This window comes from Populus trichocarpa, chromosome 13, assembly GCF_000002775.5.
Source record: "Populus trichocarpa isolate Nisqually-1 chromosome 13, P.trichocarpa_v4.1, whole genome shotgun sequence".
Taxonomy (NCBI): Eukaryota; Viridiplantae; Streptophyta; class Magnoliopsida; order Malpighiales; family Salicaceae; genus Populus; species Populus trichocarpa.
Genome location: NC_037297.2, coordinates 8,821,586 through 8,846,299, shown reverse-complemented (window position 1 = coordinate 8,846,299; position 24,714 = coordinate 8,821,586). Strand labels below are relative to the sequence as shown.

The window sequence follows — 24,714 nt, the reverse complement described above, 5'->3', positions numbered from 1 at the left end:
TCCACAATTCAATACAACATGTAATTCATTATAATTCTATTGCATTCATTCTCTATTGCATGAAATCATCAAGTATAGTTGATAATATTATTAACGAAAATCAACAATTTAAAACCCCTAATTCAACAACATATCTAAAATTCAACGCAACACATAATTAATTGAAATAATTTATTTGTAATTAATTTAACTTATTTTCATGTTCAACTATATCAAATCAACCCTAATTGATGTTATTCATAGCTAATTTATTACTAATTCAACAAACTCTAAATTCTACATAAACCCTAAACAATGATTTCAATTCAACTAAACTGAACACAAATTCATAGCAATATAGTATGTTTTCCTTGCTTGTAGGACTAGAAAAAAAAAAAAAAAACCTAAAACGATAGCAGCAAATGTGGCAACGATGGCAAAGGGAAATTTTGAAGAGAAAAATGTTATAAAATGCTTGGAGATTAAGATAGGTTTAATTTTTGAATATTTTAATGGCAAAAAAAACAAGTGATTAGTAGGTTTTCAAAGAGATAAAAGCTCTCATGTTGGTTTTGAGAGAAAGATAAAGCTATCATGTCTGTTATGTTCTTTAGTATGAAAAAGGTCTAAATTTCACGACATGAAGTATGATATGTTAAGTTATAGTGTTTCTAAAGTATGAAATGTTTAACGTCAAGTTATCACGACATTTTGCATATGGAAATCGAGTAAATAAGAAGCCATATTTTAAAACAAAATCATAATATATTTGACTAGGTACTGAACTAAACAACCAAATAAAAACCGCTAAACTAGAGAACAGCATTCGAAAGGAAACAATTCCTGCACAACTCGCCAACATTAGTATGCACTACGATGAATCAATCAACAATGCAAAATGTGTCATTTAAACAGTTTGATCCCATCCGTCCATGTGAATACAGTCTTAAGCTGGATCCAACAAACCGTACAAATGATCCTACATCAACCCCTAAATACTCTAAACCTAGCCCAACCAGTAAAGGCAGTAAAGCCAGCAGCCTAACCCCCACAACAAGCCACCTTCATGATCTAACTGGTTCGAAACAAGAAAACTTTGGGGAATCAAGGGGAAAATGTTGCATCTGCTCATATCCGATGCCCACAGCAACTCCCTGAGTTATATTTCATAAAGTTAGCTTTTGCTGCAAAAAATGCTTTCTATGAATCTAACATCTCATCTTGTATTTCATTAGGGGCAATAAGCCCTGGAATGGAAAGCATTCTTTGTCGCTCTCTTTCCCTCTGAGCAGCAGCCTCTTCAGCGTAGAGATCTTTATTATCCTGTACAAACAACCAAGCATTCAGATTGCACTTGCTATCTCAACCATAGTGGTGAGAAATTGATGGGGATGGGTAATGTTTTTACCCATTACCCATTTATTTTTTAACTAAATTGTTTAAACTATTTTTCACCCATTTTATTATTTGACTTGTAGGGACTTTAATTGCAAAATAATAATAATAATATTATCATTTTCATTCAAGGACGAAAGTGTATTTACTATGAAGCAGGTAGAAGGAAAAAAACTACCAAAGGATTAATTTATGAGAAAAACATTTTATTTTGGAACTAAAACAAATCTCAGAAACTAGGATGGATGTCTGCAAAAAGTTCCTTTTTTCTTAAAAAAAAAAAAGGGATTCTATGGATAACCCTTATCCAACCCATTAGCTTTTGCCACCCCTAAAAACCATATAATTGTGGACGTCCAGAAGGTCTGTAAAAGACAAGTGTGACCTTCACTTGTGTGCCCACAAGTATTTAACATCTTTTATACCATTCACTAATTTGTGGGAACGAGGAAGAAAGGAGACAGTTTAAGTAAATGGTTGGCAATTCAAAGAGTTACCTGAGCGGAGAATTCCTTTGATTGCACGAGAAAGTCTCGGATGTGATTCTTAAATGCAGACAGGTCGTTTCTTGACTCAAATAGTCCATTAACAAATTGAGTGACCTGAAAGTGTCTTCATATTAGTGATATCCAATGGATTGCTTTGGAATAAAGACCATAATAAAGTAACAGAAAAAAATATAAATAAATGATCTCACCTCTGATGCAGTCATGTTTGGGAATGATGTACCCAGAAGTTTAATGGTATACTCACGAACAAACATTGCATTATTTGGGTATGAATAAGAGATTGTTGCAGCATCCCACAGAGGCTCTGTCAAAGCACCACTCTCGACCTGAAAGGTGGCATCCTCATTAACCATAGTTGGTCATGCCTAAAACTAGGAAAAGATAAGAGCAAGGCACATACCAAGCAAAACAAGTGTTGCAGCACCAAGACATGCAACTTAAAACCAGGTTTGTGAAATGTATCTGTCAAGACAGCAAATATTTCCTGCTCAATTGTCAAAAAGTATGACCTGTAGAACTGATTACAGAACTCTGAAGCCTGTCAAATTACACAGAAGAGTAAACAAAGCATCCCACACAGCATGATATTGATAGAACAAGAATGCAGGGGGGAAATGCACCTGAAAGTTCTTCAGCATCTCCACCAATAGGTTTAGACCAGTCTCAGCTATGTTCCTCTCTGTATGACGGAATGCCCATATGATTGAATCCATCACTAACTTCAGTTGCTGATATTGAATAACATGAAACAAAAGATTTCGATTCAATGGAAGCTTTATAATTGACAATTTAAAAATAATAATATTTTTAAAAAATAGCATTTATCCCAAGGTGTAAAAAGGTTGCTCCTCAAGCTTAGCCTTTTCTGACTAATATAATCGAACTTAGCGGTCCATTCCTTCAATTTTTTCCACTTTTCTAACGTATTTTAATCAAAGAAAACTGTACTCTTCTAAGATCACATAGCAAAACCAATCTAATGAATCATTGCAAGTAGAACTGAGCAACACATTAGGATTGATAGAACAAAATAACTTCAAACACAAACCTCACTTGACAAACGAATCAAGGCAGGGAAACAATGTGTAGCAATGGCACGGAGTAATGAGAAGAACTTAAGGCGATGTTCTGGATAATCTTCAAAATTTTTGGTTATCATCTGCAGCACAGAACTACTCATCTCAGCTGCACAACTTCTAATACACAGTTAAAAAAAAAATTCAGCCTTGATCTTATACGCTCATATATATTGATCTTCAATGGCATATGCTATGCTATGCAATATTTAACACCAACATGAACCAATGCACCTTTTCTGGCCAGATATCAAGAGTGGGAGATATTTTGTGCAGAAGTGCTAAGATGTGCAAGATAGCATTCCTATAAGCAATATTTGATGATAGCATGGCATCCTCCTAAGATATAAGCCTAGCGCAGGCATAACTAATCTCCAAAAAGAAAAAAACAGAAAAAAAAAGCATCATGTGAGAATTTTGCCACAAACTGCAAGTGGATTATACAATGACAGGGTCTGAACTCCTAACCAAAGATCGATGTAATGTTGCTCTACTGACTTTCCAATGGATATATATATATACAACCTTATTGAATCGATGCTCTTACATTTGGGAAGGGGATTGATTCAGAACATGTATGATTCTCCGGGGAATGAGCTTCACCACGATGTAGCCACTCAATGAGTGATGGACAGGATTGGTTATTCTCCGAAAGAGAGATAGGAGCTCAGATCGGAAGGCTAATAAGGAAAAGATTTCCTAGTGCATAAGGAAGCTAAAAGAGCAAATCATAAATAGAAGAGAAAATTGTTGGATAGACTGATACTATACAAGGATCTATTAGTTTTGGATGCTTTTAAACAACTATTGAAACACAATAAGCGAACACTCTGGAATTTTGCATTCCATGCACACACAATAGTCTACCGGTTTCATTGTTCCATCAACTACATTATTTCTGTCCATTTCACAAATTCCTTTTAAACATTAAGATAGAGTTGCAGAAAATCAGTCCTCAACTGCTTTTGCAAGATGTAATGAAATGAAAGATGATGCATTGACAGAAAATTTCAACATATAGAAGCCACATAAACAAGCACAAAGATTTACAGTCCTCGTACTTACCTCCAACGTACACTGGAAAACAGCTTCAAATATTCTAGGTACATCTTCTATCATTGCAGCTTTGTACCTTTGTCCAGAAAAGGAAAACATCAAAAAGAAATATCTGACAGCAAGAAACTAACAGGGAACAGAGCATTTTGCAGTGGTCTATATTGCCTCCAGGCTGCCAGCACAGCAGAGAGTGTGAAGATCTAAGACTGATGCAGCAGCAGCAAAGCCTCAATCCCAAATTAGTTGGGGTTGGCTCAGACTCATAAGTAAAAAATATAAAACTAGCAATGCCTTAAAGAGCAGCGATGTTTAACAGCATATAACACAGATGCAAGTCTGCAACAAAGGCAACTCTTACTCTATCCATTTGGTCAAGTATAAATGCATGTTCATTTGCAATTTCACAAATAGAGAATCTAACTGTCACCTTCCACCAATGACACTACCGACTAGATGTTTGAGATCAACATTTAGTTAAGTTGATATTAATTAGTCCAACCCTCACACTATCTTTCAACCCATCTACTCATCCAATTAAATTAACAAGAACCACAGGAGCTAGCAGTAAGAAAATTCTCTTGAAGATGAATAAAATCTATCGTGCTACAAGGAGCAGAATGTTCAGATGTAAACACTAAATAATAGTAGATTCAAGAACTACTGATCTGATCTTACACCAAATCATTACATTCCAAGCAAAGAATACTAAGAAAGTGCAACATACTTGTTTATAATTGTTGCAAAAAGTGACAAAACTTCTGATTCTCTAGCATCAGGCAAATTCCTAGCATAATCACCAAGAACAGGATCCATCATTGGGGGCACGAACTGCTTCCCAATTTGTGTCTGGTCTTCGGCCTTGTCCAAAAATGTCTCAATGAGCTTAAGTGTCTCCCTCTTAACAGATCTGTTTGGTAGCACATTAAAAACCAAATAAATTTTAAATGTCCATTACATCTGAAACAAAACCCAAACGATGACTCACCGCAAAAGTTTCACATAAGATGTTTTAGATGCATAAGGCCCTCCTTCTGCAATACTGCTTGATATAAGCTCACTATACATTCTGCCAATAAAATTTGAAATCAAGAGAAATGTATTAGCTAATAAGAGCAAGCAAAATATCTCTGGCAAGCTCAAAGCTGTTTCTAAAATAGCATTAAAGAAAACAGTGAAAAGCACACCTGTATACGTTAAGCATGTCCAAAAAGATTAGAGAAATTTGGGATAAAAAGTATGTCCCAAGGGCACTTGCAACACTTGTATTGGTCTGCAAACCAACAATGAGTTGAGTCGATGGCATTAGATCATGACATAGCAATAAAATTAACAAGTGAGACACCTAACAAGATCATTTAAGACAGTAGAAAATTAACCTAGGGATGGCAATTTCACCCAACCCACTAGGTATTTGGTGTCACAAGTTTACCTGGTTAGGTTGGGTTTTTAACAAGTTTGACCAGAGCCAAAAAAGCCAAGTGAAAACCCAACCCAGTTTCACCTAGGCATGATATGTGATATCTTCTTATCATATACATGATTTCTCAAGACAAAAGAGATCTTCCATGATTCATATATCCATATGACCATACTAATTAATATAGATCATTGGTGATGTTTAATGACATAATTATGTATTTTTAAATCACATCTACTGTTAATATTTAAATGTGACTTCGAAAAAATGAGCATGTAAGATTTTTCAGACTAATTTATAAAGATGTGATTTGGTAGTGTTAAATAAAATTTCAAGAGTGAAAAATGTACATTAAGAATTAAAAAAATCAAAGTCAGGTATCCAGTCGGCATACAACTAATTATCATAATTATTAAACCCAACCCAGGGTCAACCTCAAAAACAAAAGGATTAAAACAATGTTGTTTTGACCAAAAAAATTCTTTTTTAAAAAAAAACAGGTTGAAGGCCTGGTTTTGACTATGTCAGGGGTCAACCTGGGTTTTTGACTAGATCAGCTGGTTTTTTCCTTCTATTTTTTCTTCAACCTGGACTAGTTTAGGCCCCGGGTTGGCCAAGTCCCAGGTCAACTTGTCAAGCTGGTTTGGGTTTTATAACTATGCTAATTATATAAAGTCATTCACCCAAAATGACCAAATGTACATCGAGGGTGGGTGATGATTATGGGCACACCATGTCGAGGGCAAGTACATAAAAAACCCACCCCAATTTGACCTGACCCATCCCTAAATTTCAACCTTGTTTTAAAACAATGGGTAGTAAAAGCCTACATTGAGAAGGTAATTGCAAGTACATCAAGTTACCAAACTATGACTAAAGGAGAATCATCAAGGTCATTTAAAACAATATCCTTTGTCAAATCCCTTACAAACACGATTTGGATCCTCATAGTGAATAAAAAAAAAAGCCATACCTGCATTATATTAAGGACAGTTCTGATCACATCTTGATCCTTCAGAAAATCTACACTTTGACGTGCCTGCCCGATAATTTCAGCCCATTTCTGGAAAACAATGCAATCTTATTAGCCTCTTAGCTCTTATAAACAAGAATAAAAATACTAAAATGAAACTGATCCTGAATAGCTCTCACGGTTGGCAAGTAAACTGAAGCAATACTCCTATCTGACAGTTTCCAGGCATCCATTTTGTTCGGTCCTAAAATATGTCTGGTAAAGGAATCTATTCTCCAACAAAAACCATCACTTCAAAATACTTACAAATCGAACATAATGATTTCTCATAAAAAAGGGAGCAGCTTTCAAACTGTCAGATGGTAATTGATCTTCGAAAAAATCATATGCCAATTTAATTTAATTTGATTATTTAAATGTTTGTCAAATACTAGCTTGGATTTGTTTGGAGATTTTTGTGGCAAGATTTTAAATGGAAAAGAATTGCAGTCAAACTAAGTAAACACAGGAAAAAAAGTTGGATTGTAACTGAACAAGGAACTTTCATATTTTAGTGAGGGGTTCATTAATGTATATATAGGGCCCATCATTATTTGTTACATTGTGAAAATATAGAAAAACCTTGAGACCTTTTTTTCTATATAAAATTATACCTTGAGCTATTTTTATCCTGTGTAGATTTCTTTCACAGAATTGAGGGGGGGGGGGGGGATCTCAAACAAACCTGGTTAGGAAGATCCATCAACCTCTGCAGGTATTCATCTCTCTTCTGTGGATCAGATTCTGCTTGAATCATATGGCCAACCTGGTGAAAAAAAAACAAAAGCAAAGGTCACAAACTTCACACATTTGTAGTGTCAATATGTTAGTCCTCAAAACATATAGATGCATACAGATTCATAAAATGTATGAATCTGATGTGGCTCAAGATCAGCAACAGTTGTTGGTAGGCCTGCTAGAAGTTCAGATACAAACGGCTCACTTTCTCCAACCTGAAAACCAGAGAAGCAGCTTATCAATGAATTTTTTATGCATTGCAATTACAACCCAAAGGCAAAGTGCCAGTGCAAAAATAGAAGTCACCTGTACAATAACAAATTTCCGCTTGCATTTCTGTACAATTTTCAAGAATGTGTCACAAGCCATGTCCTGGAAAATTTCGAGATGCAAGTTGCAGTGAAGCTATACAAGAAAATATAACAAATGCAACACCACACTATAACACATAATTGCTAGTCCTCCAATCACTCAAAGGGGTTTATGTAACACTGATACATGTGACACAAAAATGATAAGATAGTCTACAGTATATGCAGCCTGTCTAGACAATAGTATATAGATTATAGAGAAAACAAAATCACCTGCACTCCAGGATGAGTTTCATGCATAAATTCAAACAATTTATTGACAACAGTTTTCAAGAACTTCCAGTGAGCTCTGAGAAATCTTGGGTACTGACCAACAACATACCTGCAATCAGAGCCAGTAAGTTTGAAAACAAACAGATATGAAATTTGTGTACTTATACAACCACATCCCTGACAAATTTACTTTATGCTTCTACAGCTACCAATCTCAGTGGGTACAACCCTTGTCAAGGAACAAGCGTGTAGTCAAATTGAAATACAGTCCGTAGAAAAGTTCTACCTGTCTCTCTCCCTATTTTTTTCTTTTTTAAAAAAAATTGTGTGCTGGAGAAACATCGGAAAGTGGTAACCCCAAATTGGTGATAACTATGAGGTACAAAAAGAATTGAAGACGTATAACTCCACAAAAGAAGCTCTCGAACACCTTCTGCAATCATAAATTCTTACATGATGTTACTTGCAATAACAGCCTTGTTATCTTTCCCTTTCGTGATTTCACATAAATTCAGTAGATCACGAATGACCATCACTAGAAATCTGTTTTCCTGCAACAGAACAAAGATGGTCAAAAGTGTCAATGCATTATTGAAGAACATATGATCATTGCAACAAACAAGTAAGCATTAGCCAATTAAGAAATCTTCAAAATCTGAAATGGATGGGTTATATAACAATACATCATTAAAGGATTGTGCTCGACCGATTGTCATTGAATTGTTTGGTACTAAACCAAAAATAATATCAAACAGGAAGTGGCAACAGGGAGAAAAGGTATGAAACAGTTGCAAAAAACAGAGCAGAGATTAAAAAGATTTGACAACCAGGATGAAACTACAATCTTAGAAAAGCAAAAAAACAATCACCAGCAAGCTTGCTAGTACTAAACCAAAAATTAGAACAGGTGATGTGACATGCTAACAAGTGTTGACATAAATTGCAACCGTTTAGTATATGGGCATGGAACACACTCTTTCATATATATGAGATCCCAAAACATTAGGCAATGAACAACAAACAATTAGTATCCATGGAAGAAATTAAGAGGTCATGGAATGATTTATAATGAAGGATCCTATAATATGGCAAGACAATGAGAACACAATTTTTTCTTTTGAATCATGAGAACAAAATTCACGGACATTTCACTGGTATATCATCATCAAGGAGTTATAAGCAAATAAGAAACTAGAATTCCATCACTTCTATATTAGGTCCAGGTTAAAAACAATGTGTCCTCATGCTTCAAAAAATTTCCATTTGTACACGCTACAAAATTTCATACAAAAACTTAAGTGTCTTGAAGGCATTATGCAACTACAAAAAGATCCGAGTGTTAATTGATAAACTTTCCTATTTCCAGTAAGGATATTTCAAAAAACTAAGCCTCCATTGATCCAGAAAAGGCAGTTACCTGTTCTTCCATCATGGAACCAGATATGGATCCAATTGCCCAGCATAAAGTATTCAAATTGTTCCAATTCCAATCTTCACCACTCAGTTGTTTACTTAATTTCTTCAGCATCTATGTGGCACCAAAAAGGGAAGACAGCAACATCTATATTAAGATACCACACTTCATCGTATAGAAGAGAAGCAAATAAAAAACCAATATACATTCACTAAAGATATGCTTGTTCTCTCATCTGATACCTTAAATGTACTATATTCACTATACTCGTTTTTTCATCTGAATATCTTGATGTACTTCACAAAAGAGAGGTTAAGAAGTAAACAAGCTGAAGCAAGGAAGATATTACAACTGTGAAAGCATGCAACAAATCGGTAACACAACAAAAGGAAACCCAAGGCAGAAAAGAAAAAAATTACAAAGAAAGTTGTCTTTTCACAAAGCAAAGTTCTTGAAAAGGCTAACCGTTATACATAGTAGGAATACTGGAGCAGATCAGAGCTCTAAAGAAAGCTAAACGAATTAATTCATTTATTAATCACACATTATGAATCTAAAGCTTTAAACTAAAAAGAAAATAGCTGAAAGATGTGACAGTATTCCTAAGATAAATTCCAGAGTCAATGAGTTCAGTGACAAGCTCTTACCTGCTTTTCAGTATCCTCGTGATCAAGATGTGACAAATAGATTAGTGTTTCCCTCATAATCTGCATAATTGCATTTTGATTAACCTTAGAAACTGGTGTCAAAAAATAGTCGAAAACAGAGAATTAAGGCCAATGCATATCTACTAAAACATAAGATCTCCACAACAAAAACATACTGATACTGAAAAGCAGTTTGAAATTTGACATCCTGCCCATTAACAGAATAGGCCTAGCCTTGGACACTGTTAAAGCAAGCATTAAAACTAACAACCAAATGTTAAATGTTTTGAAATCTTGTATTAAAAAAATTTACAGTACCACGGCAAATTATGCACATTATATATAAACCGATCTTTTTCAGCATGTAAAATGAAGCTGCACCCACAAATCATGCCCTATGCACCTCAAGTCTATATCTTGATTATCCACAGTTCAATCACGGACATAAAAGTTTCATTTTTCAAAATTTCAAAATAATCACCGGTACACACTTTAATCAACACTCTATTTGAGCTAGCACAAGGCCCTAAATACACTAATTGATTTCAAAAAAATGCTCCATGTCCATATTCAAAGGCCAATAAGAAATGATTACATAAATGCACCAGCCAAGTAACGATATATCACCTTATATTGAACAAGAACATCATTATCCTTCATGGTTTCACGAACAATATTACCATTTTCATCTTCAACTATCAAAACCTCCTCAGGTTTAGCCATACGACAGATCATAAGCATTCGCAACTTGGACATTGGAGTAGCATAAAGCTGCCTCCTCTGCAGAATTTGTGACCCTAAACCATCAACCATGCCATGTAGCAAAGGCATCTGCAGATTCCGAGAATTGATAGTCTAGAATCAGTAATCTCCATGGAAGAATGGAAGTGTTAAACAAGAAACTTGTAACCGATTCATAATGATGAAAATGCAAGAATTTCTAATATCTGCACATTATATATGTAAAATGAGAAAACAATGAACTACATGAAGCAGATAAGATTGTCTAAAAATATGAGCAGAGTGCAAGACATCGAACAAAATACACAAGAAAATTTTCAAACATCTAAAATATTGTCACACTTCTTATTGGATATTTACCCACATTTTTTTACTGAAAAATATGTGGGATAAGATAGTATCCCACATGGGAAAAGGCATTTTGAAAAAGGGAGGAGAAGAAATACATAGTAATGGATATCCTCCACAACAAACAAGAAAAAAAAAAACATCAATAAAACATGACAATACTATCTATATAAAAATCGATCCATTAAAGAGACTCCTAGAAAATTTACAGCTACTTCAGGGTTGTCTGAAATATGGTGTATTTCACAAGAGATGCAAAGGGATAATGGTATGTGTTATTGTAAGGCAACGAAAAACAGAAGTCAGAATTAGTAAAAGGAGAACCACAATGAGCAGAATGACACAATAGCTGAACACCACATTACTCCACTTGCCAACCACCATCTGGTAATAAATACATTCTACCTGCAGTCCCATCATGTTTACAGCCACTGCAGGGTTGTCCAAATTATGGCGTGCCTCGAAAAGCTCCAAAACCAAGGAGTTCCAATAGTCCAAGCAAACCTATAAAGCGTGCAAGGCAGCAAGACTAGTCATATTATCAGACTTGGAATTACATAATAATTCACATATACAGACATGCATACTACAACACCAGTACACGTGTGCACCCACACATACACATCGAGAAAGATGAACGAGAGCAAGAGAAGGAAAATAACTTCACCTTAAAAACCTCTGTGTCATCAACATAACAGATGTTAATTAGATACTCGAGACCCATTAGCAGAGCAGTTATGTTCTCCTGCGTAGACTCCAGCACTTGAATATGAGACTGCAAAGAGATGAAGGCATCTGTAATTTCATCTCTTTAACAGGATATACATGCAATCTTGAGACAATGCCTAGAGGCCTTGATGCAAAATACAGAGAAAGCAAAAATATCTCAAGCTAAGCACACAAATTCTACCATATGGATCTACTTTGCAAACTCATCATGACCCAAAATTGCAGTCATCAACAGTCAAGTTCAAAATATTCCATCAACAAGCAATGAGCTCACATATGAGATTAAGCTGTTTTTTTTTTCTGAATGATAGCACATTTAAGTCATCTTTTTGTCTTGTTCTATGAAACATAACAGAGATTCCTCAATTCAACAGTACAGCAGTTGGAAACAAATTGGAATCATTTTGATGGGGACAACAAAAGCAGAAATTGTCTTTTTCTGGACAAGGTTATTTCAGTAAATTTCCAGATTTACTGGAAAATTGTCTAGGTCTAGTATTTTAGTTCTCTTAAAGTTATTAGGTTTTCCTATTCTAAATAGGACTAGTTAGTGTTGTCAAAGGCAAAAGGTGCCAAGCTTGTAAGAAGCCCGAGGAGCTAGGCGCATGCCCGAATGAACGAAGGCGATATGCTATAAGTTAAAAATATATATATTATATTATATTATATAAATCTAAAATATGTATCTTCCCAATTAAGATTAGATCAGTAGAAAATCAAAAGAAAATATAAATTACCATTACAGTCATATAAAGTCATATTTTTCACCCTTGAAACAAAATAAGATAATTTAAAGTAGAAAGTACCAAATAGATTAAAAGCAAAATTAAATATCATCATCATTATTCATTAATCTTCGAAAACATCTCCATCCATGCTTTCCTCTCCTTCACTTGAATCCTCCATATTCTCCATTTCATGATTACAGTCAAACTCCTCATCTCTCAAACTATATAGCACTTGTTTAGAAAAAATTAAAGTATTAACTGTACAGATGTGTTGTTCTTTGACTCCCACTGTTGAAAAAAGAAAGTGTGGTTGGTGTTTCTCTTCTAAGTGTCCTTCATTGTCCGTTTGCCTCCCACTTTAATGATTTTTTTACCATAATCTTTGTTTTTTACAAAAACAAAAAAAAAAAAACCCTAAGTTGTTCTTGTGGTAAATTTAAAAAAAAATGGAGAAATAGGTCAAAACATAAATCATTTTTAAAAAATCCAACAAAAAAGGACGAGCTTCAAGCAAGCACTAGCCTTAGTGCCTTGCACCCACTCACAAGGCGCCCGCCTAGGCGACGCCTCATTGAAATCCAATGCCTAAGGCTAATAAAGGCATTGGGGCCTTGCCTCGCCTAGGCGAGCGCCTCGGCACCTCTTGACAACACCGGGACTGGTTATGTTGGAGGTTTAGGATCCCAAGTCCTTATTAGATTAGGAATGCTAAAACTCTATAAATAAGCATGTAATCTTCCAATATTTTGACTACAGTTGATGAATAAAATTTCAGCAATTTGCTTTTGATTGTGTTACTCAATCTCCCTTAGGAGTGACTCCTAAAAACCCTAGGTCTGAAGCTTAGGTTTTTCTGTCCTCTAGTTGTGACTCCTACTCCTAGAAACCCTATTAGTGTGACTAATAGTTTATACAATTCCCAGCATACAAAACCCTTCAATCTAACCTTAAAACACTTACCAATAATCCCTAAACAACCTCTCACACACACCTAATCAACCCTACAACAATTACCCATCAAAGATTCAGCCTAAATTCTCCTAAAATTACTTTCCACGCCACTGTTGATAGCCCTAAACAGCCATGAAATGCAGATCCAGAACAGCCCTCAAAGCTATCCTGCATCACATTTCTATGTCAAACATGTCCTTATCTTGGGCCACATTTTGTGAGAGGTTCAGAAACCATATCATCTCTTACAATTTTAACCCACCCCAACAGAGGTCCCTCCTCTGCTCTCATTGTCCATTGATTCCATTCTAATCAAAACAACCACATTGCTAACCATTACTGACATCTAAGAGTCTAATTATATCTAACATATGAGTGTTAAAACTACTTAGAACAAAAGGTGATTATTGTCAAGAAGCAATCAAAACAAAAACTACAAAACCATAATTTTTCTTTGTTCTAATATTCACATTAGCATTTCTTAGGCTAAGCCCTTAAGAATTTACAAGAGGAATTATTAACTTGCTGAGAAATGAATACTACCTTATAAAACGAGGTGAAAAACAGCGCCAGATTCTGAATGAATGCCTAAGCATGCAACAAAAAAGTCAGAGAAAATTAGTATCGAACATTAATCCTTGAGAGAACAAATTGCATTTTATTAGCAACACAGACTTGTTCTTCACTAGATCCATTTGCATAAGCCTCTGGGATATTAGTGGTTAGTGGAAGAATGGCCTACAAAAAAATTTTAAAAAAAAAAGAAGAAGAGGAAACAGAAGCAGCTTAGAAACAGATATCACAATTATATAAATTGATACGCATATCCCAATTGGGTTGGAGTTCCCATATCTGAACTAAGATGCCCCATTGTACCTGCAACTGGACCATGAAAAAATTATACATCTTAACATACTGTATGTTATAGAAATCCCCAAAATTAAGAGCCGCAACCTGAAAATTTCAGACAATAAACCAATCAACACTTAACAGTCCAAGAGAAAACATTCTTCTTTTGAAATGTTAACAGCAATACCTCTGTCAAACACTGAAGGGTAAGGTTCCGATAAGATGGCATTGGAAAAAATTTCAGAAGTGTTTCAAGCTGTAAAGCATAGCAGGAAGACAACATGTGATGTAAGTACATACCATGAGAACAAGAATAACTAATGCAAGTTGACACCTATAAATCCAATTGTTTCTGTAATAACTATTCTTTTCATGAAATTTTCTGTCTGAAAGCTATTGATGAAGATTTTACATACAATATTACATACCAAGGGAGATTCAAAAATATAACCCAAAGGAATCCAAGAAAGAAAAGCATGCAAGGTGGACAATGTTGCTCGAATAAGCTCGGTTCTTTGGGAAGCTGACAAGACATACAAGCATAGCTCATGGATGAGTTGAAACTCGCTGTAAACAACCAAACACAACTCTTAGTGAAATAAATTGCACAAATACATAACAAAAAAAGGGACAGTATGATAACAGAGAAGAGGTCAAGAAGAATTGCTGCAGTTTCATATAACATAAGTTGTCAGTGAAGTCCAAGCAATACACACACCAAGACTAGGGAAGCAGCACACTCTAAACAATCATTACAAAGTTATAGTGGCACACCATTTACCAATAAGCTAACTGTCAAGAATCGAGCAAGAAAACAAAGCATTTCAAGAAATACTCGAATGAAAAACAAGTGATATTTGTCTCAGTGTTTATCACTAGGTCAAGATGACTCCCACCATTTCCAACTTAAGTTAGAAACTAAACTCAAAAAAATCAAACAACTAGAATTCCTGTAGATTTCAGCAGCTCCTGCTGCCAATATTAACTGCCTTCGTGTGCACAGACACAAAAACACAATAAACACATATAGAGTAGCTTTGGGGGAGCTTTATGTTTAGGGCTGACATGTGAACAAGAACGAGCTCCATTTGGATAAACATATAGAATATTAAAGTGTTCATTGTATTTTATTTTCTTGGAATTATGATCAAGAAACATAAGAAAGGTGCTTAGTTGGAGTTGTTTTAGTAGAAAATTTCAATTATACGGTCTTTGGCATTATATCACACAAATCATATGCATGGTTAATTAAAGTGTTTTTCACATAAAAGAAATAATGTCTCATAGAATGATCGACATTGTTATTTATAATTTTTTTTTACAATGGTTTCCATTTTGAAACACCATGGATTTTGGTTCTGTGAAGTGAGGGATTTCAGAAACTTATAAATGATGATCCAAATTGAAAAACAAGCCATGCAAAAACAACTAGTTTTTATGTGTGACTATCCTGTAACTTCAAACCTCCACAAGGAAATAGATGGCACTACAGCACCTAGAGAAGTGAAAGCCCAAAGCAATTACCTGTTTAATGATTGTTTAAGCTCTTTGATCTTCTGTTGAGTCATCTCTCCTCGTGAGAAATCAAAAACTTCTTCACTAAGAAGCTGCAATAGCTTATATTAGCTACATATTGCAAAACAAAGTATCATCCAAATATGTGTTTATGTACAGAGAGAGAGAGAGAGAGAGAGAGAGAGACTTACTTTCAATATAACCATGCAATTCTCACAAATAGTTTCACTAGTTTTTGCTGCAGCAACAAGATCAGGGATAAAGCTTCGCCATCTAGCAGGCCACTCATGCTTGAGTATCTATATATGATCAGTTACAGAAATTATTCATGTTATAATAAGGTAATAACATGTGTTTGAATAAAACAAACCAAAACTAGCATTAACTATCAGTACAGAAATTATTCATGTTATAATAAGGTAATAAAATGTGTTCAAATAAACCAAACCAAAACTTACATTAATTAACGCTAAAAATATAAATAGAAAACTTAAAATTTTAATCCGAATAATAACTGAGAATTAAAGATTTCTTGAATTAAATGAAAACTTGAAAAACCACACTAGAGTGACTAGTTATAAATAAAAAGCAATCCCAAATAAGTGTCTCCAATTGCTATAATATAGTGCATGGCACGAGATAGGATATCCAAAAAATCACCAAAACTAACCATCAATGGATTCTTAGTTTTAATCATACCTGAACCAAAGTAACATTGAGCTTGTTTACATATAGCCTTTCCATCCGAAAAGAGGCCTCATTACTTGAAAGCTATTGAAGAGAAAAAAAATGGTAAAATTATCAATAACAGGTAACAAGAAGTTCAAGTTATGAAAGAACATAGTGAAGCTCAATCATTCCCAAAACTACAGCTTTGAGAAGTAAATACCTGTACAATGACTTCAGAAATGTAATTTTTCATTCCATCTCGTTGTTCAACAGGCAATGCATTCCATCTATACTTTATAACGCCCTCTAGGACCTACATAAAAATGTAAAACATCCAAAAACAGCTGCTCAGTCACTTGGTTCTCCAAAGCACTAAATCATCATCTAGTTAATTGCCAATACCACAAAAGTAAATGCATCAATCCACATCTTGGACAAGACTTACAGAAAAAACACAGTAATCTCTTGTAAAATCATCACCTCAAAGATATGAGTAAACAAAAATAAATGAATAAATTAATACTCCATAATGTATGCATTACATTGCATAAATTACAGAACTCCCCTTTCATGTGAAAAGGGTAGCTATGGACTTATTTTAGAAAAAATACAGAAGAAGAGTCAAAGCAAAAGGACATATATTCTCCCTAATTTCTATTGCAGATGAAGAAAAAACATTATTTAATATCAGTCTTGAGCCTTTTAAACATCATCAATTTGTGCCTTTTCCCTTGAGAGTAATGGGCTTCCTATACATATGCCAGACATCACCTTTGAGGTCTATAAGCTTCCTGTATGTTTTGTAGACATCAGTCATTAGGTTGTTCCTTTTATTAACACAACCAAGAAAATAATCCCCTAGGCTAAAGCCAAAAGAAAAGGGTATTCTTATGTTTATTTCCATTGCTTCTAGCCGTACCTCAAACAATATCTATTTTAGTAGATCATTAGATGTGTAAGCAATGGATGAGCATCCATAATTCCGACCCTGAGAAGGCATACAGACTCATCCACAAACATTTTATCGTGTCTACACTCTGCATAGTCCATCCAACCACTGATAGGGTATGTGAGGCTGCCCTCCTATGTCCTTGCAGGATCTTGGTGCATCTATAGTACTAGCACCTGGGCATATATCCAGGAGTATCATACCAGTGACAAGAGAGAGACCATCTTGAAAGTTCTTGAGGAGGTAATTTGACCAAAGCAGATGTCTTTATGCCCCATGATGTTTCTGAAAGATCTTTTTCAGCATCATCCAAATGGCTAAATTAACCTTCTATTCAATTCCTATAAGCATGTATAACAATCAAGCAATGCGCAATTTCTTTGCAGGAATGGTAGAAATGAAAACAGGATTCAGGTCAAAAGCTCAAGTTGGCACATGACTCTCTTCTACACATTGAAACACACATGCCTCTTTCATACAAATTGGAAACATCATTTTCTATCACTACAATGGTAGATAAAAGATTGGTTGTACTGCACAAGTGAGAATTAGAGCTAAGTTCTGTTAGGCTCTTTACTACAACATCTCAAAAACTGATAAAAAGAAAACAAGTCATCAAGCACCAACTACCATAATACTAGCTTAGTCACAACAGATGAATGCAACAGTCTCAGCTAGATTTAAACAAATATATATAAAAGTGTTCTAGAGCTTTCACAAGTAATGCCTACAGCTAGATGCCAAATTATGACTTAAATATCTGTAACAACAGACAACAAAGTTGAAGCCATGATGACTTGCTTCATAATTTACAAAAAGAATATCCTCCTAAGCAATAAATAAAAAAACAAAATTTCAATGCATCATATAACAACTAACCTGCAAGGCAAAGAACTTGGTGTTGAGGTTCTTTGTATTTTGTAGAATGTGCACCACTTGGAGCCACATATCTGGATTGTTTTGCAAGTCCTGCAAAATACGGTCAGCAGCTACCCTCTGTAGACAATAGAGAGGGGAGAAATTTAGCTCTGCAAGCAAAACCAAAACAACCAAAAACAGGAACCAAATTCGAAGACGTCTAGTAAAAAATGAGAAACACCAACCCCCGGTGCAATAGACAATTTGAGCAACAATAATAATCATTATTACCGCATTTCAAATTCAAAATGGAAATAAACCCATCTTTGAAACAAAATATAATACACTTCCATTCAATAATAATTAAGCAGGTCGCTCGCCCGTTCCTTCGTCCGTTTATTTTCACACTTTGCAGTACCAAATACAACATAAATAGCAAAATCCCTCTTAAGAGAGCTTTAAACCCTAAAAAAATATATAAAGTCCATTGCTGACTAGCTAAGTAGAAACACTCTTACTAAACCCTAAACCTAGGATTGAAGAAGAGTTGAATTGTTATATAGGCCTTCGCATTTGAAATGGAATAAAGAAAACCTGACCTCTTCTTTGGATCCAGTGCCATAGAAGGCAGCTACAGTAGCATCCAGTAAAGGAACATCAATCGCCTGACTTAAATCCCTAAATTTCTCTGCCGCCATAACCAAAGAAGCCATTATTACTGGATTTCAAACCCGCACAAAAACCCTCGCTGCTTCCACCACTGCTACTTCGACCAGCAAACCCTAAGAGAGAGACTAAACGGGAAGGCGGTGTTTCTAGAGAGGGAAAAAAGAGAGAGAAAGTGGAAGGGTTTTATGTTCGTTGTAGTGAGCGAACAGTTTAGAGAGAGAGAGAGAGAGAGAGAGAGAGAGGATAATTTATATTTATATATGCGCGAAAGACTGCTTGAATTTTAAGCAGAGAGGGGGAGAGATATAGACTTTGAATTTCTAGCTTTTTTATTTAACTTTCCTTTTCTCAATTTTTCATTTAATTCATTAATAAAAAAGCTTGTCAATCCCTAAAATTTTAAATTTTGATTCAATAGAACCCTCTTACAGTAGTTTGATAAGATCAAACTTCTACTTTTAGTTAACATTTAAATGATATCGCATACATCATTATATTTAAAAATATAAAATATAAAATTTGTTATTTTTTAATATTGTTTGTATTGAAAATGAAGAAAAATCATGAAATCATTTGAAAAGTTATGAAAACCACAAAAGATTAGAACTGTAATAAAAGAAACCCTAAAGCTCAAAGGAAGACTATTTTTACGTTTTTTGTAATGTTACTAGCTTTATACCCGCGCGATGCCGCGGGTCATTTTTTTTTCATAAAAAATATTAAAAAAATAAAAATTTAAAAATATTGAGTTTTTCTGCAAAGTTATACCCAAGAATCTTGGGTTTGGCTACAACGTCTGACCTAAGAGTAATATTTATAATATTAATAATAAAATTAAACTTGCATGACCCAAGTTTAAGTGAGTCTGGCTGTAACACCAGACCCAAGTTTAAGTAAGTCTGGCTGTAACACCGGACCCAAGAATACTGGATGTGGGTCTGGCTATAAAGTCGTGTCATAAAAATGTGATAATTAAATAGATTAATTAAAAAAAACAAAGAACAAAAATTAACAGGAAGGAAAAAACTAATGAAGAAAAGGAAAAAAAATTGAATTAATTGGGTCAACCTTTTAAACTAGGTTATCCCGTAAAACCTGGGATTTGCGTTATGAAAGTTTGATAACTAAATAGAAAAAAAAATGACGGGTTTACCTAGAATTAACCGGGTTAACCCATCAAATCAAGTTAACCCGTCAAGCTCAGGATACGTGTTATGAAAGTATGAAAGTCTGATAATTAAATAGAAAGAAAATTAACTTTAACAAACTAAACTAAATGAAAAAAATAACTCGTCAAATCAGGTTAACCCATCAAACCCGAGATTCGTATCATGAAAATCTGATAACTAAATAAAAAAAAATTAACATTAACAAACTGAATCAAAAAAAAATTCATAAAAAAATTAAAAACAAAAAACAAAAGGAAAAAACAATTATATAATATAATACAATATAATAATTATTATTATTATAATTATAATGAAAAAACGTGGGGAAAATTTCAAAAAATGAAAAAAAAAAATGGGGAAAGCTAAAGCTAAAGCTAAATTCTCAACCAACTCAATATTGAAAAAAATAAATTTAACAAAGATAATTTTTTGAAAAAAAACATGTGGGGAAAACACTGTAGCCAAACAAAAATCATGTAAGGGAAATACTGTAGTAATCCATAGTGTTTTTTTTAAAAAAAAGCTACAAAGCTAATCTCTCAACCAACTTAATATATAAAAAAAACCGACAAAGGTTATCTTAAAAAAAACAAAGAAGTCAATTTTGGGTAAAAGAAATGAAAAAAAAATGTACAAAAAAGGAAACAAAAGCGGAAAAAAACACGTGGGAAAAGCTACAGTGTTTTAAAGAAAAAGACAAAAAATAATAATAATAATAATAATAAAATATGTAAAAAATGACAATTTTGAAAAAAAAAGAAAAACTACAAAGCTAGATTATCAGCCAGCTCAATATTGAAGAAATAAATTTGATAAAGATAATTTTTTAAAAAAATATATTGGGGAATTTTTTTTAAAAAAAAACTACAAAGCTAAATTCTCAACCAACTTAATATAAAAAAAATTAAATCTACAAAGACCATTTTGAAAAAAAAAAAAGAATAAAGAAATCATTAAAAAAAAGAAAACAATGTATGAGAATATTATAGCAATCCATAATATTTTAAAAAAGAAAACTACATAGTTAAATTTTCAACCAGCTCAATATTTAAAAAAATTTAGCAAAGATAATTTTGAAACAAAAAAATTAAGAAAAAAAACGAAACAAAAAAGAAGAAGAAATCAATTTTGGGTAAAAAAAAAACCATAAAAAAACATGTTAAAAAAAAACAAAACCAAAAAACAAAACCAAAAAAAAAAACAAAACCAAAAAAAAAACTGCTGCTGCAGTGAAAAACCTACGCGTTTTAGAGTTCTTATTAACAAGGAAATAATCATCAACTAATAAATCAACAATATGGTGACAAAACCAATAATCACTAACAAACATAAAACCAATAATCATTAATTAATAAATCAATAATATATTTGATAAAAACAATTGATATTACTATCAATTATTTGTTACGGGGTTTGATTAATCAAATTAAAAGATTGAAATAAAAATTTTAAATATGCATTACAAATGATTTATAATTATACTATTTACTAATCATATTTTAAAGGAAAAATTGAATAAACATGTATTTGATAATGAGTTCTTTAAATACATCCTCTTTTTTTTGTTCAATTTTTAATTTGTATTTATTATTAAAATTTAACTTGTTATAGTAGAAATTTAGGCAGGTAAAAAATTAATAAAAGAGTTCTCACCTTTTTTTAATATAATCATGACATCTAAATTGGTCTGATAAAGATTCTAGATAAGAATTTTGTTATTAAAAAGGATATAAAAATCACCCTAAAATATTTTACTTATCGTAAGTTGTTAAAAGTTTGTTTTAATAACCTTGTTGTAAGTTATGCTTTATATTATGTTGTATAAGTTAATACATGTGTTTATTATCATGGTAAAAACTAAATGAACCTAAAAAAAAGTGATTTTGGATTTGGACCAAAAAAAGACTCAATCCTCACTTTTGACGATAACAAGCTTTGGATATAAAAGGAGGGTAAATGATTAATTGAGCTTGAATTTATTCCTAATTATTATAGAGAAAATGTGTTTAAAAGCCGTTATTCACGTTTAATGAGCATGCGATGAGTTGAATTAACCTAGCATAAATTTGCTCACTTTACGAAAAAGGAAATGTATTTTCAAAAGCAAACATTTGTTTAAAAATACCAAAGCATAACAAAAACAAAACAAAACACATATTGATAGATCCCGAAGACTTAGAAAGCCTAATCCAAGATATCTTAATGTGTTAACCACAAAACAAGGAAGATCAAGTCAGATTGATGTTAATGTTGGAGCTGGAGCTATTCAAAAGGAAGGAAGTCATGAACCAGATGCTTGTCTTTAGGCGCAGGGTTGGGAAATATTGTTAAGTTTGTTTAAAGGTTAGTTAAGATTATTTGGGAGATAGTTGTTGGTTGATTTCTTTAAATAAGTCTTTAGGACGAAGTAGTTTAGGTATAGAATTTGATTGTAATCGTGGTGTTATCTCCATCCTAAATTGGAGAGTTATTTAGCAATTTACTATTTTAGTTTGAGTTAATTTTTGGGTTCTATCATATTTGGTATCAGAGCAGATTATGGCCATTAACAAAAAGAGACTTGACAGGCTGGAGTTTGAATTCCTAGAGGTACATGATGGCTTGATGAGATCAGCAGCTGAGACAGAGGAGACACGAGTTCAAATGCAAGGGATGGAGGGCCAATTAATCGAGGTCCTTAACTCTTTATCTGGATTATGTCTTTCTTGGGAAAAATCATCCTAGAATTATGGTGAGAAAGGCACTACTTCTCGAGGAGGGCACACTAAAGAGGGAGGGTTCCACTAGCACAACCACTCATGATTCACCAAGATGGATTTTCCAAAAAATTTTGGTGATGACCCAACTGAATGGCTTAATAAAGCTTCTCGGTACTTTAAATTTCAAGAGACTGTGAAGGAACGAAAGGTTACTCTAGCATCTTTTCACCTAAAAGGTGAAGCCAACCAGTGGTGGCAATAGCTCAAACGGGTTCAAAAAAAATAAAGGACTAAAGATTACTTGGAGCTTATTTGAATGGGAGATCATGACTCGTTTCGATCCTATTATAAGTGCTTTGATGAAGCCTTGTTCCGAGTTAAGCAAACTAGTACTCTTAGGGACTATCAACGTGAATTTAAGAGGTTGGCCAACATGGTTGTTGAGTGGCCTCAATCAGCCCTTATTGGCACTTTCATTGAAGGCCTAAGGGATGAAATTGCAGATGAGGTGCACATGGCTAAACCCATAGTTTTGAAACCTGGACCGGCCCGGGACCCGGCCGACCCGGGCCTGGGACCGGTCCGTGTCTAAGCAAAAACCCGCTTAGGAGTTGACCCGGCAAAACCCGGTTGACCCGGCCTCTTTTTTTATATATATACATACCTGTGAAACGACATCGTTTTGGCCTTTTAAAAGGCCAAAACAATGAAGATGAACATACAGAATTGCAACAGAGAGAAAACCTAATTGCAGACAGAGATGAACATATATAATTGCTAATTGCAACAGAGAGAAAACCTAATTGCAGACAGAGATGAACATATAGAATTGCTCGTAATACGCCTCCACCCCAACACACAGCATCCCCTCCATCAATGGTCTCTCTTGCTGACTGGCATCATAGATGGACCCATCAGTTTCTACGGGTGAAAATTCGGATTCCAATGAAAATAATCCTCAAGAATCTGAATATGAATCCAATAACAGCCGCAGTGATGCATTAAGCAAGGCTTTATCAACGATGCTGGCCACTGTTATTAAGGATCTTGACTCTAAAGCTCAAGACACTCTCAGTAGCCAAGACAAACTTAATTCTGCTATTAATCATCTTACTAGAGGTAAATTCTTCTTCCTTTTTAATCTCATTATGGACAATACTCACCCCTGTTACAAGGTGCTTGCATATTTGAATTTTTTTTTTGGTTGACCCGGATCAACCCATCTGACCCGTGACCCGATCATTAGACCGGGTCAACCACCGGGTCGAATTTCAAAACTATGGCTAAAACATAGACCTTGCGAGAAGCTATTAGGATAGCTAATATGAAAGATGACCAGCTCATAAGAAGACGAAGACAAGGGCAAACAGAAGCAGTATGACCTGCACTTGACCTACACTTCCATAGCGCCTTCTCGTAGCACCACCATTTTTAACAACACCTGCAGCTCCAAAATAGATGGTTAGCTTTCTAGTTAAGCGTCTATCATGGGAAGAAATGTAGTGAAGAAGGGATAGAGGCCTCTACTTCAACTGCAATAAGCATTTCACCCCTAGCCATAAATGTCGGTCCCTACAAATGTTTTTGATTGAAGAAGGAGAAGACGAGGAGGGTGAAACTAATGGCCATGAACTCAAATTTGGGAAAATAACTAAAGAGTTAGAGCAAGAAGCAGGAGGAGAGCAAGCATAAATCACTCTCTATGTTTTTCAAGTTGGAAGGGGCCTTATACCATAAAATTATAGGCATTCATTGGCAAACAACATGTTACTGTGCTGGTTGACAGTGGCTCGAGCCATAACTTTGTAAGTTACAGAGTTGCTCGCCACCTTCATTTACCAAGTACTTCTACCGAGAAATTCAATATGAAGATTGTTGATGGAGGACACCTTTCTTGCCAAGAGAAATATGAAGCAGTATAGCTGGAGATCCAAGGTTTCTGTTTTGTGGTCACATTATTTTCTCTCCCATTACAAGGACTGGATGTAGTCTTGGACATATAGTCGCTAGTGG

General features: G+C 34.3%; 1 protein-coding gene across 4 annotated transcripts; it reads right to left on the bottom strand.

Annotated features, from left to right (window-relative positions):
* Positions 1–724: 724 nt before the first annotated feature.
* Positions 725–19,109, bottom strand: LOC7494401 (protein EXPORTIN 1A). Of its 4 annotated transcripts, XM_024583493.2 has the most exons (33): positions 18,764–18,796; positions 18,186–18,302; positions 17,277–17,647; positions 16,578–16,670; positions 16,388–16,459; positions 15,880–15,987; positions 15,698–15,780; positions 14,602–14,740; positions 14,361–14,429; positions 14,201–14,278; positions 14,000–14,062; positions 13,868–13,912; positions 11,584–11,691; positions 11,319–11,420; positions 10,455–10,658; positions 9,828–9,887; positions 9,184–9,294; positions 8,220–8,317; positions 7,767–7,875; positions 7,489–7,554; positions 7,299–7,397; positions 7,130–7,210; positions 6,406–6,495; positions 5,200–5,285; positions 5,001–5,081; positions 4,740–4,922; positions 4,025–4,091; positions 2,932–3,042; positions 2,504–2,611; positions 2,284–2,421; positions 2,072–2,209; positions 1,872–1,976; positions 725–1,302 (listed from the first exon to the last, which is right to left on the bottom strand). In XM_024583493.2, exons 4-33 carry the CDS (start codon positions 16,608–16,610, stop codon positions 1,180–1,182), a joined length of 2,958 nt encoding a protein of 985 aa, XP_024439261.1. In that variant the 5' UTR covers positions 16,611–16,670; positions 17,277–17,647; positions 18,186–18,302; positions 18,764–18,796; the 3' UTR covers positions 725–1,179. The 4 variants fall into 4 exon arrangements, with proteins under 4 accessions (XP_024439261.1, XP_024439258.1, XP_024439259.1 ...); XM_024583490.2 differs by lacking the exon at positions 17,277–17,647 and having other exon boundaries at positions 18,764–19,109; XM_024583491.2 differs by lacking the exon at positions 17,277–17,647 and having other exon boundaries at positions 11,322–11,420; positions 18,764–19,109.
* Between the last annotated feature and the right edge of the window lie 5,605 nt (positions 19,110–24,714).

Excerpts from the sequence above, each read along its gene's own strand:
- LOC7494401 (XM_024583490.2), bottom strand. The coding sequence starts at position 18,877 with ATGGCTTCTTTGGTTATGGCGGCAGAGAAATTTAGGGATTTAAGTCAG. Across the intron at positions 15,781-15,879 it reads ATTGCATGGTTATATTGAAA|CTTCTTAGTGAAGAAGTTTT; the intron begins GTAAGTCTCTCT and ends AAGCTATTGCAG. Across the intron at positions 6,496-7,129 it reads TGATGGATCTTCCTAACCAG|AAATGGGCTGAAATTATCGG; the intron begins GTTTGTTTGAGA and ends ATTGTTTTCCAG.